Raw genomic sequence first — 21,575 nt, 5'->3', positions numbered from 1 at the left:
CATATGTACAGGGGCTGGTCCCCCATGCAGCGACCCGGGTTCGATTCCCGCTCGCAGCCCTTTGCTGTGCATGTCTTCCCCTGTTTCTTGTCTGTCTCTCACTACGCCTATCCAAATAACAAGCTGAACAAGGCCAAAAAAAAGATAAAACATTTAATTAAAAAATTAAATGTTTAATTAGAAAATTACATCTTAAAGACAATAAAACTTCAAATAGGAATTACACAGAAAATACAATGAAGCATTTAAAAAGAAAATTAAACATTAAAAGGTGGTAAAACATTTAAAAAGAAAAACCTTAAAGATATAATCGAAACATTAAATATTGGGAAAGAAAAAGAAACTCAAACAAGCCGATAAAACATTTGAAAAAACAATTAAACATTAAAAAGACAAAACATTTGGGAATCAAATCAGACATTAGAAAAGAATAAAAGATGAGAAAAGAGCAAAACTAAACGTTTAAGAAGAATCAAACTAAAGATGAAACATTTCAAAAGACACCAGTTAGACTTTAGATCAAATTAAACAGAAGAGACAATAAAATGATCAAAAAGAGCAAAACAAATAAAGGTCTTAAAGCGTTTTCTAGTCTGAAACGAAAACATCAAGTTGTTTCTTCAAACATTTCCTCTTTCTATGTTCTTGGTTTGATTGTGGATAGATTTACTAAGAACTCATTTCAGAAAACTGCTTTCCAGATAAAGTCTACTAGTAGTTGAAGGCATTTATCAAACTAATGTTACCTTCTGATCTCCACAAACTTTACTGTTCAGTGAAGAGAATCAAAGTTTGTTGAGGATTTCTAAAAAACCCACAGGTGAAGGTCTGAGAAGAACTCAGATGGATGGTCTAAATGTGAAATCAAGACTCATGGTCACAAGTTCTAAGGCTTCTGTTAACCATAAAGTTCAAACTAACAGAGAAGTACTGAGAAAGTTTTAAAATTTCAGTCCTCAGACTGTCTGAAGGTTCAAACTAACAGAGAACTACTCAAGAACTTTTAAGATTTCAGTCCTCAGACTGTCTGAAGGTTCAAACTAACAGAGAAGTACTCAGGAACTTAGAAGATATCAGTCCTTGGACTGTCTGGAAGTTCAATCTAACAGAGAACTACTGTGGGACTTAGAAAATTTCAGCCCTCAGACTGTGTGAAAGCTCAGGTCCTGAGGACTCGGGAGGTCTGGAGGCTTTGAAAGTCTTGGAACTGAGGGTTCAACCCTCCAGCACAAAGGCTGAAGTCCAAACTCCTGAGAAAAACGGTCGAGACTCAAGTTAAAAAAAACTCGAAAATGACAAAAAAATAGATGATAAATGCGCAAAAAAAAGAAGAATTAGTATCTGAGTGAGTAGCTCAGGGGATAAGAAGAGAGACTACCAAGTGGAAGGTCGCAGGTTCAAGACCCACCACTTGCATTTGTCTTTGTTTGTCTTTGTCAGGATTTTGATAAAATTTAAGAAGGGTCTGGTCTTGAACCAGCAACCTGCAGCTCTACAGGTAAACCCTTAACTCACTGAGCTACAGATCAGATGAAAAGAAGTAATTCCGTCGTCCCTTTGGCATCGTAGTTTCTGAAGTGACCACATGGGTGGAGCCAAGGCGGAGTCTGGGTGGAGTCAGGGCAGAGAGTAGGCGGGGAGGTGGGTGACGGCCTCCCCCCCTCTACTCCCCCACCTCCCCCCACCACCCACCACACCACACCGACGAGTTCTTCGAGTCTCCACAAGTTCTTCGAGTCTCCATGGGTTTTCCCGAGTTTCTGGAGTTTCCACGAGGTCGGAGGCAGAACAAGCTGTCATGAAGAGGTGTTGAAGTCGGTCAGGATGGACTGACTTTTTACAGCGACTAGAAGGAAGACCACTAGAAGAGCAGGTCTTTAACTACCATCCATAAAATCCATGGAGTCGGCTCCAGAGAAATGAAGGGAGGTCAACTTTTATCAACTTCCATCCAGATGTTCAACTTGATATCTTTACTTGGAGATTTTTAGCACCACAAACCTTTAGTATCACACTTTATTATCATTTATTAGGACTTTAATTGAATCCACCAGCAGATTTAGTTTTTGTTGAGAAACTTTATTCTTGTCGTCGTGGGACTGCAGTATTTAAAACTGTTTCTTCTATTTGACCTCATGTTTATTAGTTTTATTTATTTATTTATTATCCCTTATTAACCCCACGAGGGGAAATTCTGATTTTCGCCTCTCTCCCCAATTGGGGGAGTCAGAGCGACGGGTCAGCCGCGGTACAGCGCTCCTGGAGCAGGAAGGGTTAAGGGCCTTGCTCAAGGGCCCAACAGTGGCCACATCGGGGCTTGAACCTCTGACCTTCTGATCAGTAGTCCAGAGACTTAACCGTTGCGCCACCCCTTTTAGTGGAGAAAAGTTATTTTAGTTGTCGATTAGTCTCTTAAAAACCATATAATAAATTGGATTAGTCAAGAGGTTTAAATTTCTTACTTTGTCATATTTTAAATATGACAACAAATATAAAAATAAAGCATCTTGAGACAATTTGACCTGTATTTGGCGTTACATAAATAAAATTGAATTCAAATTGTATGTATCTTGTAATGTTGGAGTAATTCAGCCATATATGTTAGAAAACACATGTTCTTTGTTCATTAATCTGTTGATTGTTTTCTCCAGTAATTCATTTCTTGTTTTGGTTTATAAAATGTCAAACCCAAATATATTCAGTTTACTGTCATAAAAACCAAAAAGATTTACATTCATGATGCAGGAATCAGGCAGTTTTTCACTTTTTATCTTAGTTTAGTCAGAAAGATAGTTGATAATGTGTAAATTACTGCAGCATGTGAGCCGTAGAAGGTTTTAATCTTTGGGGCCGAGTGTCAGAAAACATTTAGAAACCAACATCAACAAAGCACTCAACAAAGGGAAATCCAACTTTTGCATGACAATGTCTAATTAAAGGACATTCATTTCCAACGTAAATGTGTGATATTCATCATCTGGAGCTTTCTCTTCACATCGTCTTCCACCTGGACTGGTTTGGTCGGGAGCATGTGCAACAAACATTTGAAAAACTGCACTTTAACATCAATGAATGACACTGAAGTTGAATCTCTACATAAATGAGACTGAGTCTGGATGTGCTGCTCTTTCATTAACTCCTAAGTTTAGGGAAAGTTCAAACAAAAGAGGACAGTTCAGAGAAGACTTGAGAATGAGCTTATTTTGAACAAATATCTCAGACTTTCTGAGCTTCAGCACCTCTAGCAAGATATTTTAACAACAAGCAACTCAAGACATCCAGAAGTTGGAGAGAGTTAGCTTTAGCTGAGCCAAAGAACATGTGGGACGCTAACCTAGCAAACATTTCAGACTTTCCTCTGTGAATTCTGAGAAATAATGTCCTATTTAATGACAGAGCTACACATCTTAACTCAGTCTCATTAAAACAGACTCTAATTCAGTGTCATCCATCCATATTAAAGTGCAGTTACCCAAAATGTTTGTTGCATGAGCTCCAACAAAACCTGTCCAGGTAGAAGGCCACTTTGACAAACAGGAAGTGGACGATTCCAAGCAGATTTATAGAAGGGGGAACCGGACTGTACTAAGTGTGGTCCAGTATAGAGGGGTGTTTTGTGGGTTTTTAAGGCTGATAATGATTAATAGTGAGACATTTGGAGTAGATATTCATTTGCAGTAAATGAAAGTATTTAAAATCTTGGAGTTAAACTTACAAGAACACAAACTAACAGAAAACTTTGTTGATACGTTTTTGTTTTGTTTACAGATGTTAAGTTAAAGGAGTTTTATTTGTGACGTATAACCATTTAAATCACTCCAGAAGACAGAGCGACCACAGGTAGATAAAGGTTCAGAGCCAAAGTAGCGCCATTTTTAAATGTATTTATTACCGTAAATCAGTAAAAAATAAAATACTGATAATCAGTAAATCAGTCAGCCCACAATTACTACAATTCTACAATGTATGTCTCTTTGCTTTGACTTGTTATTTGTACAATATACGATGTATATGATGGTGTTTTTCATACCAAAGGCTATACTATGATGTTTTCGAAGAGACATACGATGCTACTCTGGTTGTTCTGGCTCTGGGCCACTGCACTCCTCCTCTGTTGTTTTCTGGATTGTACTCAGCTGCATGCCTTCGTCCACCAGGCCTCCGGTGACTCGTCCCGCCTGCCGTCTCTGGAGCTGAAGCTGGATTGGAACAGACCAAAGTACAGTCCAATCACAATGCCAGCTGCCTCTCAAAAGGCTCCTTCATCTGGCAGGTGGCGGCACTTCTTCTGAGGGGAAGCTGAGCTGGCCCGGCAGAACTTTGGAGATGTGTTCCAGTGGTTGGTGGATGTGTGGGGAGATGGAGAGGGACCTTTGAATTGTTCACAAAGGAAAACAGGGAACCCATTGGTAGTTTTAGTATAGGGTGCTACTGCGGTGTGTTTTGGGGTTTTAAGAGGTGAACAGGAAGAGTTTTTTTTCGTATTGATTATCTTTTACTTTGTTCCTGGTTGGAATGCCCATCAACGTCAACATGAAGTTCACTTTTAGTTCTGTTGATTTATTTTTATTTTACTAACACCGATTTGTTTTTAAACCCCTCACATGTTGTGTTGTTGTAAATTTACTCTTTCAAATAAATTCTCGTCTAACCCTCTGGAAACCAGCGTTTGACTGTTTTTGTGTTGCTCCTCACCTACTAACAGCTGTGGACTAAAGGCTATACTGTGACGTTTTTAGAGCGACATGCTATACTATGATGTTTGTTGGGCGACATGCTATACTATAGGCTTTTTTAATTGACATATTAATGTGATTTTTTTTGTTTTAGTTTTGTTTTCTTTAGCAACATATAAGAATTCGAACAGTTTTAAAAGTTACTATACTTTTACTTGTGCAATGAAATTATTATTCTATGGCATTTTTTAGATGACATATTATACTCTGATGTTTTCTTGAATTACATACTATTTTGACAATATACTGCACTATGACATTTTTTGAACCACATATCATATATGACAATTTTAGACAACATCCTATCATTTTGCGCTTTTTGAACCACATAATAATCTATGGGTTTTTTTTGCCGACATGCTATACTATGAACTACAGGCCATACTATGTTATTCTTGAGTAAAGCATACTATACTTTGACGTTTTCTGAACTACATCCGATACTATGGCGTTATACACAGTGCTTTGGTTACATGTTGATTTATAATCTAGATTTTTTTCTGTTTTGTTTTTTGACGGGATTACCACAGACCTGACCGTGAACACCGTCGACACCCACCTCAGGGAGATGCTGCCTAAGATCTCAAGGCTGCTTGGTCGTGGTCTTTCTGGCACGTACTCTTCAAGATGAGCCGGGAAGTTTAACACTGATGGAATGACACCAGGTCTAAGCCGACAAACTTCCACTTCCTCCTCAACCCATAGTCTCTGGGAAACCTACATGGAGTAAGAAAAGTAGACAGAGAAGTAATTAAGTCTGTACACAACATATTAAAAAGAAATCATGCTAATATATTAAGTACAAAGAACCGAATTCGCCAATATACTGGAGACCAGAGATATTTAATTTGATAAGTATAACCTTGTTTAGTAACATTTCAATTATTTGAGAGCAGTCCTAAAGAACTGCCTGTAATCCCAATCATAAAATGGGTTTGGAGGAAGAACATAGACGTAATCTGGATACACATGAGTTAGGCTTTATAACTACTATTGGTAGTATTGGTGGTAGTAATAGCAATGTGACTACTACTAGTAGTAGTGGTAGTACAGTAACTACTGCTGCTGATACTGGCACTGCCACTACAACGTGTAATACTATTACAAATGCTGATACTACTTCTATGACTCTAACAGCTGTTTATACTGCTACTGCTGCTTGTACTTTTAGTATTACTACTAATGCTTGTACAACTATACTACAGCTACTATTAATCGTCTGGTATTTGGTTGTCAAGCTGCTAGCTCGCCTTAGTGTTTTGCTAGTGGCTAACTAGTTAGCTCTCATAGACTGGAAGCTCTGAACAAGATTTCATAATGAAAAAAGAGCCAAAAACTATTCTTACCTATGAAAAGTCATTCCAAGTTTCCTTGTCTCAATCGTATGACGCAGTGTGTAATTGTATGCAGCACAGTGAGCCTGCATACTTGTTTCCGTTTTCACGCCGTCTACATCCACAGAATGCACTGAAACTTTGCCCCCACTAGCTTAGCCTCGCCGTAGTACGCAGCTCAAAGGGGCGTGTCCTATCTACTCATTCATATCTATGAGAACAACGATGGCTGCACATAAGGACGCCTGACGTTGATTAGCTGCGTAAATACCATTATATACAGTCTATGGTAAATACGTATGTGAATCGCATCATTGGCTGCAGCAGCCAGTCACCGGTCACTCACTGACTCACATTGAAAAATAGCACAGAATGAATTGTTACGTGTTTATTTTATTTACAATTTAGGTTGGATTTTTTTTTTGTGCGCAGCGCAGATTTTCTGTGCGCGGAGACCGTGTCAGCAGTGCGCAATTGCGCACGCACGCAGCTTAGAGGGAACAGTGCCTCTAACCTATTCCAAGCCTAAGCTAAAAATCTAAACACAAATCTGTTAATCCTCGAATCTAATTTATTGAAAAAACACACACAGTCAGATGTGTCAGATGTCTGAATTAGTCCAAAAGCTGGCCCACACACACAGGCGTCAGACAATATGACTCATACTCATCATCAGCTCATATTTTGAAAATGTCAGCTTTGGCCTTTACTTTAGTTTCTTTAGACAGACACAGAAAATGTTTTATAACCACGGGAATCTGCACATGATGGAGCTAAATACTCACCATTACTTTAGGATTTTTAGAACCTAGGTGATAGACTGATTGATGCTTTTATTTATTTATTTATTTATTTATTTATTCATTTATTTATTATATCAAAGTGTGAAAAACATATTTATGGGGAAAAATGACTAGAAAAAAACTTAACTTTCTAATGCTGCTACTTAATGAACCAAAGGGGCTTATTTACACATAAGGATACTGTATTTTCCAAGAGTCATCGTGTTGCAACAGAGATGGATGGATATGTGAATCAATTAAACAAGGATGGCATGTCTATAATGACAAAACATCCTTGGTATTATTTCACAGAGAAAAGCCAATAGTAGACCAAGAGGACAGTTCAGCTTCATGAGGTGAACGTGATTTCTCAGTGAACCCGAGCAGCTGAGTCATCCATTATGATACAATGAAAACAATCTGCCAGACAGCTCTGACCCTGACTTCGGCCTGCTACTCTCATAACCCTCCTGTTTTTTGGCTCTCCACACACATACTTGCGCACACACCCATAAACATTCACAAACACCACCACATAAAGGCAGTCATAACTGTTCTGAATAATTGATTGCTAGTGAAATTGCGTGGCTCTAGGGTTTCCGTGCGATCATTGTCCCTGTTTCGGGTCAATGGGTGGCGAGGAAAAAGTGAACTTCTCATGCGAGTTACTCATCATGTACCAGCCCCTCAACGCACACACTCATTACATGCACTTGGATGACTTGCATCCACACCTGAGATGCAGAAGGAGAGAGAGAGACCGCAGAAAAACTGAAGCTTCGTTCATTTCCAGCTCACATGAACTGTGGATGCTGGGCGACTGTTCTGGGAGACACAGGACCATGAGAGGAAGATGCCTCGAGACAGTCTGATCACCTCAGAGGATGACAGTAAGGCCACTTTCGTATTTTCATGACTGAACTGCTGCTCTGCTTTTCACATTACATGATGCAGCAATATGTTTAAAAGAGGATGCTCATTCTTCAAACTTTTCTTTGGCTGTGGTGACAAAGTCTGATAGATTTACTTAATCTGTGGTTAATGATGTTATTTTCTTTTGGTTTATGACAACATGCTCATTTGGAAAAACGGTTGAACTGGTGATTACTGATTGTTTAAATCAATCAAGCCCCTCTGCCCTCTGACATTGTTGTAACAATTGATTTGGAAGCTATTTTTGGACAAACATCCATATTTATTGAGCTTTATGTTCAGTAGTATGAGGACAAGTCAACAGTGCAGCTATTTACACATGATTCCTAGTTTAAATCAATAAAATCAAATTCAGATGCCCGCTGTTGACCACTTCAAGCATATTTACTCACTATGTTCTGGCCCCCCGACTCTCTCTGCTGCATATTTGGGAGTTGGCCTCTGGCCCTTGGCTGTCTCCCCCGTCCTTGTGGGCTTAGTCACCCCGTCTCCCTTCATTAGGCCATTGTTTGTGTCTTTTGTGCCCCTGTGCTGCAGCCGGCCGTAATGACCCGTGTGCCGGCCACTCCGGTTACACTAAGGACACACATCAAAAGGCCGACTACATAAATATCTGTCAGTGGTCCTCTTTGTTTTCCTCTTTATCCCCCTTTACAGCAGTATAATGGTTCTAGGTACACAATAAGGGAGCTTAATACCAATGAAAGGGGTCAGTGTGGTATTGACGGTACCAAAAATGATTTATAGATTTATAGAGACGAGGTCAGCAGAGGAGGAAGAGGTCGGGTAGGTTGTGGAGGAGTTATATAGGCGACACTTTATCATATAAGATAAAGTAAATGTAAGGAGAGAAAAAATGTTTCACATCATGGTGCATTTTCAGAAGATTTACAAAATAGTGCTCATGTGCAACATTAAAATGCCATCTTTTAATCTTTATAAGAAATACAAGTTGGTCTGAAATGAAAATATTTTCATCAAAAGCTGAAGCTATCTATCTATCTATCTATCTATCTATCTATCTATCTATCTATCTATCTATCTATCTATCTATCTATCTATCTATCTATCTATCTATCTATCTATCTATCTATCTATCTATCTATCTATCTATCTATCTATCTATCTATCTATCTATCTATCTATCTATCTATCTATCTATCTTTCTATCTATCTATCTATCTATCTATCTATCTATCTATCTATCTATCTATCTATCTATCTATCTATCTATCTATCTATCTATCTATCTATCTATCTATTCTTTGTCCCTCCAAGTTTGTGCACTGCATCACCTCTTCTGTGATATTATCAATGATGAAGAGTTTGAAGTAGTAATATAACTATTACAATTTCTTTGAAAGTATAAAAGGTAACCTAAAATTTGAAATTGAATAATATCAAAAACATGTTTTTTTTGGGGGAAGAGCTGGAATATGAAATGATAAAAAGTTTGATTACAAAGATATTGCAAGAAAACGATCTCACCGGGTCATTTTTGACCCACATGTATCTAAGGGTTAAGCCATTTTAAGTAAAATTTCTCTGTACTCTGAAGTGTTACTGTATACTATAAACTTTGGTTTTATGATTTGACACAATCAATTTTATAGTAGGTCAGTTAAACTGTGTAGTGATAACCTTTGCAGTGATAACCTTTCAAATTATGAATCTAGCATTTCAGCTCAAATTGTGTTGACTACATGACCAGTTTGTCTTTCTTGTGACTATCTCATACTGATACTGATCAAATTTAAAAGTTAAGATGAACTAATATTAAAAGAAGACGTTAACAAAAAAGAAAGAAATCAAAAGTTCTCATAATATAAAATAATAAGGCACTCTATTTTCTCAACTTTTTCATTTTACAGTGAATTTCTCTCTCTCTCATAGTTGACGTTGGACTGGATTTGGCAGGTAAGTGGGCTCTTTTCTTATTAGGTGAATCACTAAAGGCTCCTATTCCTTAGGCCATTTCTGCAGGTACGACGAGCATAAAAGACTTGTCCTAAATAAGTTAAGTGACGAAAGAGATGGAGAAGTCTTGACACATTTTGGCCTGTTTTATTTTGTAGGAGCTTCAGAAGCTACATCATTGCTGTTGCCACCATATCCTCTTTCCCCCGTTATCACAGGATTATCAAACCTCTAGAACACTGTAAGATAACTGGGTGGATTTATAACCCACAGAGAGGAACTGCTGAGTTGTCAATGATGTGAGTGAGAGTAAATAATGAAAACAGCATCTACATTTTGGCTACAGGTGAAGACGAAGTTTTCTCTTCTAATGAGGGACATGAGAGGGAACGGCATAGAGGAAAAAGAAGAGATGGCGATGGAGAGAAAAAGAAGAGGAAAAAGAGGAGGAGAAAGGGAGCACATAGAGCAGAAGAAGGTGAAGATGAAGTACAGACCAGGCATGAGAGAAGAGAAAGAGAAAAGAGAAGAAGAGCAAAGAATGATCAAGAAGCAAAAGGAAGAGAGAGAGACGAGGAGGAACGGGTCCAAACAACAAGTGGCAAAGTGGCAAAAACAAAGAAGAATATCAGAAATGAAAATACAAGGAGAAGAGTGGAAGAGGAGGAGGTAGAAGTGGAAGAGAGACTTGAAAAACGGAAAAAGAAACATGGGAGTGCCAAAAAAGAGGAGAAGAAAGAGGATGAAGGTAAACAAATGGTAAAGGAGAAAGAACGTGAGGTGAAGAAGAAAAAGCACAAGAAGGTAGTTGAAACAAGGTAAATGATTTTAACTGAACTTTCTTGCTAAGAAAACCTATTATGTCATGCACATAATAGAGATACTAGTAATACTCTTAAATGTCTCAGCTCGGAGCAGGAGACGAGTGAAGAAGAGGATGACAAAGAAGAGGACAGCAAAGACGAAGAGATGAGGCCAGAGTGTCTGACACCAGAGGAGCTGGAGAAGCTGAAGGAGGCCGTAGATGAGAGGAAGAAACTGATCCAGAGTCTGAGGGGGAAGCCCTGGCCAATGAAAAAGAAGCTTGTCACTTTACGGTGCTGATAATATTAGAGTTTCAGTGCTAATTTAAGGTGTCACCAGTCAATATTTTAACCAAATTATTGCTCTATCTGCTTTCTCATAGGGAGTCACAAGAGTTTGTGGAGAAATACGAGGGAGCTTTGGGGAAAGGAAAAGGCAGGAAGCTGTATGCCTACAAGGTCATGATGACCAAGGCAAGCACTTCCACTTACTTATGTAATTATTTAAAAAAATATCAATGAATATATGATTCATTTTTAAAATTCATTCATATTAGAAATGGATGAAGTTCCAACGGGACTTTGAGAACTTCAAAACTGCCTGTATTCCATGGGAGATGAAAATCAAAGAGATTGAAAGTAGGTTTGCTTAATTTTTTTTCTCCTCAACATACTTTCCCCTCATAGCTTTAACTTTTCATTTCTAGTTTTCTCGAATATCTGTCCTGACTATTAGAGCAATCCTCATATTTCTTCCCTCTGGCGCTCAGGTCATTTTGGCTCTTCAGTTGCCTCATACTTCATCTTCCTGAGGTGGATGTATGGCATCAATATGATACTGTTTGGTCTGACCTTTGGCCTGGTTATGGTACCAGAGGTATAATACAGTTTTTAATCATTATTTTCTTGTATGTTATGTTTTTTTAGTTCATTCTGTTGTTTTCATACTTTGGAGGTATTTTTGTTCTTATAGTGCTTCTTCTCATTCCCTGTTCATTGCTAACAGGCATTAATGGGGCGTCCTTATGGAAGCATGCCAAGAAAGACCGTCCCTAGGAGTGAAGAGACCAGTGCCATGGACTTTGCTGTCCTGTGGGACTTTGGGGTGAGTTTACTACACGTGTGCAACATTTAATTTTACTTTTTTGACAGTTTTTAAAAATATTTTATTTATGAAGATTTTCAATTTGTAAAACAATAACAAAGGCTGAACAGTGATAAAACAAAAATAGAATAAATAAATAACAAATTCACAACAATGACAAACACGTGAAATAAGAGAAAGAGAAAAAATAAAGAAAATAAAATAACCAGATAAATAAATCAAAAGGGGGAGGGGGGCAAAAATCACAGCAGTGTCTACTTCTCCACTGTACAGCTATTCATCTTACCAGAAGGGTACATAAGTGAGGTAGGAAGGCAAAGAGAGTGTCATTGGTTGTTCATATGCTCTAACACTGGATTCCATATCCTGGATAACTTTAGGATGTTACCGGAAAGTTTGTATCTCAGTCTTTCCACATGTAGAATACTCATGAGTTCCCTCAGCCAAGTCTCAAACTTGAGGGCAACATCAGATTTCCACAGTTTTAGGATACATCTCTTAGCAATTATCATACAAAGAATCAGAGCAGTACGTACATTACAATCCAGGTTTTTCAATATGTTAGAGTATCCTAACAGAGCATTTTTGGGGTCAGGTGTTAAAATGATGTTAAAAACAGATGAAAACCATTGAAAGATGAGAGACCAAAAATTATGTATTTTCAGACAAGACCAGAAGAGATGTGTAAGAGTACCTTCTGCTGCATTACATCTATTACACAATGGAGAAAGATTAGGAAAGATTGTATTTAATCTAGTCTTTGAATAATGTAATCTATGAACTACCTTGTACTGGATCAGTTGGAGCCTAGCATTTATCAAGCAAGACTTGATATTTGTTAGTACTTCGTCCCATGTTTCATCCTCCATCTCAATATCCAGCTCACCTTCCCAGGCTTGTTTCTTGAAAGTTTAATGCCCAGGTATTTCACATAGTCAGAGGTTATTTTAAAGGGTGTAGTTGTCAGGAATAGTGGGTCCAGGTCATTAGCTATTGATACGAGCTCGCTCTTCTGCCAATTAATAGTGTAACCAGAGACCTCTCCAAAGGAGTTAATAAGCTGGAGTAAATGTGGTATTGATTGTTCAGGGTTGGATACAAAAAGGGCCACGTCGTCTGTGTATAAAGAGATTTTATGATCAACTCCTCCTAATGTTACAGGTTTAATGAATTTTTGGACAGCTTTTGAAAACATACTTAAACTTGGTTCCACAGGGTTACGCCCAGTATTCAGTTCTCTTCTATGGTTTCTACAACAACCAGCGTGCCATTGGCTGGCTCAAGTTCCGCATGCCTCTGTCATACTTCCTGGTTGGTGTGGGTACAGTGGCCTACAGCTATATGGTGGTCATAAGAACGTAAGTTTAATGTGTCTGTATGCAATTAATGAACCTCTTTAATCTGCACTGAGTGTTAATTATTTCTGATTTAAGGATGGCCCGTAATGCAAATGAGTCGGGGGTTGGAGATGACAACAGCTTCAATTTCAGCTGGAAAATGTTCACCAGCTGGGACTACCTGATAGGAAACCCTGAAACTGCAGACAATAAGTTTGCTTCCATCACCACCAGCTTCAAGGTCAGAGCTGCTCAATGTTCCACATGCAATTCTGATGCAACACGATGTATCACATTTATCTACTCTATATCCCATCTTCTACCTCTGCAGGAAGCAATCTTAGAGGAGCAAGAGAGCCACAAGGATGACAACATCCACCTGACTCGTTTTCTGAGAGTGCTGGCCAACTTCTTGGTCTTGTGCTGCTTAGCAGGAAGTGGATACCTCATCTATTTTGTAGTGCGTCGCTCTCAGAAGTTTGCCCTCGATGGCCTGGAGAATCACACCTGGTGGGAAAGGAACGAGGTAGGAATGAGAGCGACGGACAAAATAAAGAAGTGTACGAATCATTTTGGCAGCAGACAGGACTTTCTGAGTAGTTCCATTGTATAGAGTTGCATGAGATATAAATTATTACATATTTTTGTGGGATTTTGATGTTCATTTTTTCATGGCACTTAAAGTCCATCTGTAATTAAAAACGCTGATTAAGACCTATTACATTTAGGTTTTCTAGATACACTTTTATTGCAGACTCTCAGTGATGACTTTTGTTTCTTGGAACACTAATACTGAACAGTGTCTGTATTATTAGGTAAGCCTTAACAATGGCTCAGTTCCAAAAATTGTGGAGTCTGAGATTCTTGAGAAAGAATGTTTCCATTTCCCAGATTTACCATCCATCTCCCCTGCACTGCCTTTCTCCCTATGTCCCATCCCATGCATTCCCCCTGCCTGCTGCACGAGCAAATGCAGACATGCATTCCAACTGTTTATAGTATATTTTTTGCTTTCCTTCTTCAATGTAAACACATTACATATAGCAAATATGTGCATGTTTAGTGTTCAGTACAGGTATGGAGAACAGCTATGGCTCTAAATAATGGCGGTAACTGAAGTAAACACTTAAGACCCGCCTACATTACTAAAAAGCAAGGACTGAGCTGTCAAATGATGAAATACACCCCAAATTATCAGTACAAAAACCCATATCTCTGGATAATTTGCCCAATTATAATAACAAGCTTGAAATACTGTAGTATGGCAGCTCTTCAGTGGATGAATGATAATATTTTGATCAAATTCACAGTATGCATGAGGTGACCTCAACCACCAGCTGTTCAATTGCAACATATTATACATGAATTTTTATCTATGTTATATATTTTAGATGACACCCCAAGCTATAGTCCCCTTTATTTTACTGTTTATCACAATGTTTGCATGTATCCCAAGAAGCACAGATAATTGTGCTGCCAGCTGTATCATTCCATATGGGGTAAAAACAGGCTACACACTACAAAACTGACTTATCCTGTAGCGTCTTTACACATACAATTATAGGAGCTTTCCTGAGTCTAATGCTGGTGCATTTCTCAGGTGAACATGGTCATGTCATTACTGGGGATGTTCTGCCCCATGCTGTTTGACGTCATCAGCACCCTGGAGAACTACCACCCTCGTGTTGCCCTGCAGTGGCAGCTGGGACGCATCTTTGCACTCTTCTTGGGGAACCTCTACACCTTTATCATCGCACTCATGGATGAGATCAACCTTAAAGTAAGAACCCATGAATGTGCAGCTTTGTGAAATTGTATTATTAAACTATAATTAATCTAAATTGCGTCTATCTCAGAGGGAAGAGGAAAAGATAGTAAAGTTTAATATAACCACGTGGGAAGCCAGTCTTTATAATGGCACAATATCAGAAAACAGCACTGCTCCCTCCATCACCATCAACCCTGCTGATGTGCCCAGAGGACCCTGCTGGGAGACCATGGTGGGCCAGGTCAGTGTGTGTGTGTGTGTGTGTGTGTGTGTGTGTGTGTGTGTGTGTGTGTGTGTGTGTGTGTGTGTGTGTGTGTGTGTGTAAACTATTATGTAACTGTGTGATGTAATTGCTGTTGCAGCATGAAATGCTGGATTCTAAAAGTCACAGCTACAACAATAATAACAAAAATGTATTGTAATCACAGATTTAATCACAATAATAATAATTTAATCAGGCTTTTAAATCACAGTAACATGGCAACAGAGTTTTTTTCAGGTCATTTTATTAAATTCCAACAATATATGTTTTACCACGTAATTTTTTAAAATTTCAATTCAAAATTCACAACACCCATTTTCTCATTTCTGGTTCCTGCAAACAGCATAATTAAATGGTATTAAGCGCATAATAAAGTGTTTATTAACCTTGGGATGTTTTTCTTGCTTTACATCAAACAGCTGTATAAAACAGAGTTAAATGGGGAAAGGATGGCTAGTTTACTGCTAATAAATGTATAACAAAGGAGAAATAATCATTTTAAAGCCACAACAAAAACTTAGTAAAGGCTTAACAGTGACATAATAGGTAACTAAGTTAAACTCAGATGTGTATGTAATGCTCGAACAAACAATTATAAGAACCAAATATGGCTTTTATTAAGGGTTTTTAGCACTTTAGCACATGTTTATGACATATAATTATCACCTAATTAGCATAACAATGTTAGTAAGCATCTTTTAAGGACTTGAATGATTTTATTGATTAGTAAATCTGTAATGTTCATTACAAGAATGTTAATATAAAGCTTCACCTATCATTTTAATTCAATAATCTTTTTGTCTTTGCCTGTGAGTAAACACAAAGACAGACGAGACTGCTTTGTGATTGGTTGATTTGGTCTGTGTGTGTGGAAAGCCTTTTTTGACAATGGTTTTACATTATTACAGCTGTATTAAACAGTGGTTTCTAATTTAAATGAAGAAATGTACTGATTGCTGTGATACTTTTAGATATTTTTGATCAAAAAGTGAAAGAAATGCAAACTATCGATTTTGGACAGATTTTGAACACTAACACATCAAAAACACCCTTCAGATGAAAATATTAAATATTAAATATTTTGTCATATGTGGTAGGAAACCATTTGTCATGTTAATGTGTACTTAATAATATCAAATACTGTATGTTTAAACATATGACTGCTTCATCCTTTGCAGGAGTTTGTCCGACTGATCATATCTGACACCATGACAACCTACATCACGCTGTTGATTGGTGATTTCCTGAGAGCTGTGCTCGTTCGATTTCTCAACTACTGCTGGTGTTGGGACCTTGAGGCTGGATTTGTGAGTCAGCTTTTTGTTTGTAACTGTTAAAGTGCACACCTTTTCCCGGAGGAAAATTTTAATATTGCCAGTCACACAGCAGAGTTATTGTTGTCTGTTGTGTCATTTGTAAAAGCCGTCCTACTCTGAGTTTGATGTCAGTGGAAATGTCCTGGGTCTGATCTTCAATCAAGGAATGATATGGTAAATTACACAAATACTATAACTTTATTTTTTGTGTGTGTCAACCAACAGCTGTGGTATAATGAAAAGCTTTGCATCTGTCCTCCAATCAGAGTTTAGTCTGGTTTTCTGTCCAGGATGGGTGCTTTTTATGCGCCTTGTCTGCCTGCCCTAAACGTCCTCCGGCTCCACGTGTCCATGTACCTGCAGTGCTGGGCCGTGATGTGCTGTAATGTGCCCCAGGAGAGGGTCTTCAAGGCCTCTGGCTCCAACAACTTCTACATGGCCATGTTGCTGGTCATCCTCTTCCTGTCCACACTGCCTGCCATCTACACCATCGTCACCATCCCTCCTTCCTTTGACTGTGGACCCTTCAGGTAATGATGCTAGTTCCAGGCATCTGGCTTTAAAAATATAATTACTTGTGTTTCTGTTTCTAACCTTTACCCTCCTCTCTATAGTGGCAAGAACCGTATGTTTGATGTGATCCATGAGACGCTGGAGTCCGACTTCCCTGCCTGGTTTAGTAAAGTGTTCAGCTATGCCTCTAACCCTGGGCTGGTCCTGCCCTTCATACTACTTATGGTGTGAGTCAACAGCAGACTGTGTGAATGTGTAGAATGTTGCGCACGGCACAAATTTTGCATTACTGTTTGGTAAAGGTTTAGAATCTTTGATGATATTCATTCACTAATTCATCTTTCAGACTGGCCATTTATTACTTGCAGTCCACATCTAAAAGCTACAGACAAGCTAATGTAGAGCTGAAGAAAAAACTACAAACGGTAATCTAGCTCTTGTATGCTTCTGTACCTGTACTTTTGATATATATTTTTATATATATATATATATATATATATATATATATATATATATATATATATATATATATATATATATATATATATATATATATATATATATATATATATATATATATATATATATATATATATATATATATATATATACATATAGGCGTAAAGCATAAATAATGCTTGGAAATGCTTGGAAATTTCACATGAATGACACTTAAAGTTGAGTGATGAGTTGAGAAAGCTGACAAAGTTTTGTTTAATAATCATGTGACATGAACTAAGTCACAAAATTAACCTTTAACATTATAAATATCAAAGGGAAACAGAATTTTGTTGCTCATTTATTCTGAAGACTTGCTGTTAAAATCACTTTGTAGCTGTGAATCTGCCAGACAGTGTGCAGGTTCACAGGCAGACCATCTGAGGCCTGTCTGTCTGTAGCCATGGTACTTGTATTAGAGTTATCTCACCAGTAGAGAGCAGCACATCACATCAATCCAGAGAAGACTGGCTTTAAAACTCGCCTCTAACATAGTAATAAGGAGCAGAAGCACATAAAAGTAATCTACAAAGTGATGGTACATTCTGAAATGCTGTGCTCTGAGTGAACTTAATAGGATATGTGTTCCTTTTGAAGCAAAATGAAGAAAACAAGAAGAAGAACAAACGAGCAGCACTGAAGGCGCAGATGGATCTAGAGGAGGCCAGAAAAGCAGCATCACAAGCTGCAGAGGAACAAAAGAACAACAATGCATCATTACAAGGCCAAGAGGGTGAGACTTTAGAATTTAAATGAAAACAAGAAAAAAAATCACAAGTTTAATTTCTATGAGTAATAGCAGCAAGCATTGATACATTGGATGTGATACCAGTTTTCTGATAACCCACCAGAGAACACTTTTAAAAGTACACTCTGGGTAGACTTTGATGATCATGTCTTTTGATATTGGTGCTCAAACTTGGTTATTAAAAAAATGTGTTGAGCAAAAACAAGATTTTGGGTTTAGACTGTGACAGCTGAAATAGATTTAAATTGATTTGATTGCAATTTTTAACAGAACTAAACAGTGTTATTACTCCCTGAAAATTTCACATAATTGACTTCTTTACATTATGTAATTATGAGGTCTGAAAAATGCTCAAAAAACTAATGCAAATTAAAAAGCAAAAAACTTCACCCCACCCCTGTGACTATAGTATGAAGGTACAATTTTGCAGCACTTTATAAAATGTACTAAAGTTACTGTACAGAGAAATCAGTTGATTCTAAGGGGTGTCAGGTTGGCGCTTTTTCAGTTTTGTTAGATTTTTTTGAAGAGTGACCTAAAGATCCATTTTTCTGACTTCTACCTCGTTCTTTAGCGGATGAGGAAGAAAACTACGTCAGCAGTCACAGGTTGTATCATGGTAAGAATGGACGCAACCCTCCTCCCATGAATGGAGACCGACAACTGCTGGCCTCCAGAGCACCTGGCCCCAGGACCTATCACCATGGCAACCACGGGGCTTCTGGCTACCTGCCCGGTTTCTCCGAGCCGAGGATGTGCAGAGTGCCGAGCCTGCAGAGACACTGAGAGAATGAAATCAGAATATTGTTAATCAACATGGAGCACTAGATGTTTGTACACTGTGACATGAAGTAATGAGAATGCTAGTTTGATGGCAGTTAATGCACATTTTGTCCAAGATATAAAGATTTTTTCTTTTGATAAATTGTACTCTCATGTCAATAAAAGAAGCTGTCAGCATGTCAGCTTAGTAGAAGTTCCAAATAAATGTCAACAAAAGCAGAAGAGTGTCTTTGTCTTCAAATGTTGCCTTATAGTTCTTATACAGTACCAGTGTCTTTTGAAACCCTTTATCTGTAAATTTAATCTCCAGCAAATTGTAAATTCAATCGAAATTTGATTAAGCAGCACTGATTGTACAACTTGGCTTCCATCTTTACACTATAGAGACATCTGCTAACCTCTTCATATCTCAGTGACATATCACTCCAAAACAGTTACTTTTTATCATATAATTTTGTAAAAGTTTGCATTAATTTATTTTTTGATTCATTGTAATGATCGCTTTTGCCTTTGAAGATGTATAACATCTCTTCTCATTCACTAATCACACTTTGGCTTTGCTTGTTGACCACAGACAACCTCCCAGTTTTTGAATAAATTAGTTCAGTCCTATTCAAAATTAATTTTAAACAACACTGACATTAATTTTCCCCTTGGTCTCTGAGACACTGAGCACAGCTGTCCTTAGACCTGTGACTGGGCCAAAGTATTAAACAATTCATTAGACATGGAGGCCATTTAACCCAGCTAGCCGTGCTTAAATGGATCCTCACTCATTTCTGGCTGAACTTACGCACGCAACTCAAACTAGTTTTTCAGCTATATAGTACAGAAATAATATGACCGACTAGTAACCTCTGAACTTGGAAAACATGCACAAAATATATCAGAGTATTCCTTCTTCTGTGAGACCACAATAAAATCATCTAATCTGTGCCAAACATCCAGATTTGACCCTCATCATGTGGCAGAGAAGCCTGACTCGTATCATCTGATAACTGCGTGGCTATATCATGTGTCCTAACAGCTAATTGCACTCTGCACTCACTGGACACTGATCACTGCTGTCAGTCAACATCTCATATGGCTCAGCTGTCGGTCAAACCTAACAGAGACAGTGTTGTGTCATTAGTTAAACCTCATCAACAGGTCATTCTATGCAAACACTGACTTATTGAAAGTCTTCTGCAGATTTAAGTGTTAGGGATTTAAGGATAAGTGTTGCGTCTAAATCATTTAAGACAACAGGTAAACAAGATCATAATGTCACCGACATTAAATTACAGTGTCAGTTAAATCCACTTTCATTGATGCTCATTATCAATTCATAGCAATTAAGCATAAAGTATTAATTCTGTAGTTATGTGAGATGCAAAGAAAGGAGGCTTTTTTCATTGAACAGAAGCCAACTACTGTCAGTTATAATTATTTAATAAAGACTCAAGAGACTTTGATAAGTAATAAAAAAAGTCTCCATTTTCTCTCTATATACTGGAGAGTCATAATCTGCCTCCCTCTCAGTTTCTCCAGGTAATACCAGCCCCTCCATGCACCCTGTTTCACCTTCCTACTGGAGTTGTGTTTTGGCTCCCTCCCACTCTCCCTCCATGCTGGTACAATGCAACAGAAAACTGAGCCATGACAGGTTGCACATTACCGGATATCTCAGTGTAACGCGATGGCATCTCTTATTCACTAATGGTAATGAAGGGAGGAGTGAGACATTGCGGCGCTACAAGCACTGATTTGACTGAGCGGATGGTGTCCAGTTTTGCTTTTGAGAACAACGGTTGGCGCTCAGCCTCGGTGTGAACTTGTGGAGGGCTAGACCCTCTTTAGTTAATGGATCTCAAGAATAAAACGCATGTGGGCCTTCTCTGAGCCTAAGTACAGTGTAGTGAGAAGGAAGGATGAAGACTGATGGAGGGGACTGCTGAAATGTCTGATTCAGGAGGAGGAGTGAGGAGGAGGGTGGGGGCTGGAGGACATGAGAAGCTCCAACCCTGAGGGCTTAGCTTGTCTTTCAGGTACAAGCCTTCAGGCCACTGTTAATACAACCCCCGGAAGTGTGTTTGCTGCATAGCGGCAGCGTCTCCTGTTTCCTCCTGCATTTTTCAAAAGGTCAGATCTGACATTTGACCATAACCACAACACGGCCAGTAGCTACATCTCAACGGTACGAGCGCATCATGTGAAACGTTCATTCTATGCTGTTCATCCCTGTCTTCACTTTCACCTCATTTATTGACCTCTGTGCTCTCACAAACTCTTTTGATGCATAGATTCAGGGTTTTTTTTTGGTCTTAAAACAATGGCAAAAATGGATTGCCACATTTAGCTGAGACTTCAGCAGCCATAAGCACAAGTTTCCCAACTCACAGTCACCCTTTTAACTAAGTCTCCTCATAAGATTTCATACTAAAATGACTAAGAAGAAAATATCTACTTAATTTGACCAATCAAAAGCTGCTGCTTCATATTAACTTAGCCTGATTTTTAAAATTTATTTATCTTTTTTACACAGAACGATTTGCCTCACACCAGATTTTGGCTATTATAAACAATATGAATGATTGCAGATATTAAGAAAGACTTCAACGGATTGTGAAAGAGATTGACTTGTGCTGAATAAAATATAGTTACAGTCAGTTGTACAGTGAAGTTGCAGACTGACTGGAGTAGCTTGTGTGTGTTCAGGTTGCACAGGACTCCCACTAGTCACTGTGTACCATGTGTACAT

The 21,575-nt window shown here is 38.3% G+C and overlaps 1 protein-coding gene across 1 annotated transcript; it reads left to right on the top strand.

The window, feature by feature from the left end:
* Nucleotides 1–7,579: 7,579 nt before the first annotated feature.
* Nucleotides 7,580–19,031, top strand: tmc1 (transmembrane channel-like 1). Its single transcript, XM_023295898.3, has 20 exons — nucleotides 7,580–7,742; nucleotides 9,679–9,702; nucleotides 10,049–10,520; nucleotides 10,611–10,799; nucleotides 10,889–10,979; nucleotides 11,063–11,144; nucleotides 11,276–11,382; nucleotides 11,512–11,610; nucleotides 12,826–12,968; nucleotides 13,044–13,188; nucleotides 13,279–13,473; nucleotides 14,548–14,727; nucleotides 14,804–14,956; nucleotides 16,156–16,284; nucleotides 16,400–16,467; nucleotides 16,584–16,823; nucleotides 16,908–17,033; nucleotides 17,153–17,231; nucleotides 17,902–18,037; nucleotides 18,627–19,031. Exons 1-20 carry the CDS (start codon nucleotides 7,706–7,708, stop codon nucleotides 18,836–18,838), a joined length of 2,907 nt encoding a protein of 968 aa, XP_023151666.2. The 5' UTR covers nucleotides 7,580–7,705; the 3' UTR covers nucleotides 18,839–19,031.
* Nucleotides 19,032–21,575: the final 2,544 nt, after the last annotated feature.

Source organism: Amphiprion ocellaris, chromosome 6 (assembly GCF_022539595.1).
Source record: "Amphiprion ocellaris isolate individual 3 ecotype Okinawa chromosome 6, ASM2253959v1, whole genome shotgun sequence".
Taxonomy (NCBI): Eukaryota; Metazoa; Chordata; class Actinopteri; family Pomacentridae; genus Amphiprion; species Amphiprion ocellaris.
This window is presented reverse-complemented; position numbering and strand designations above follow the sequence as displayed.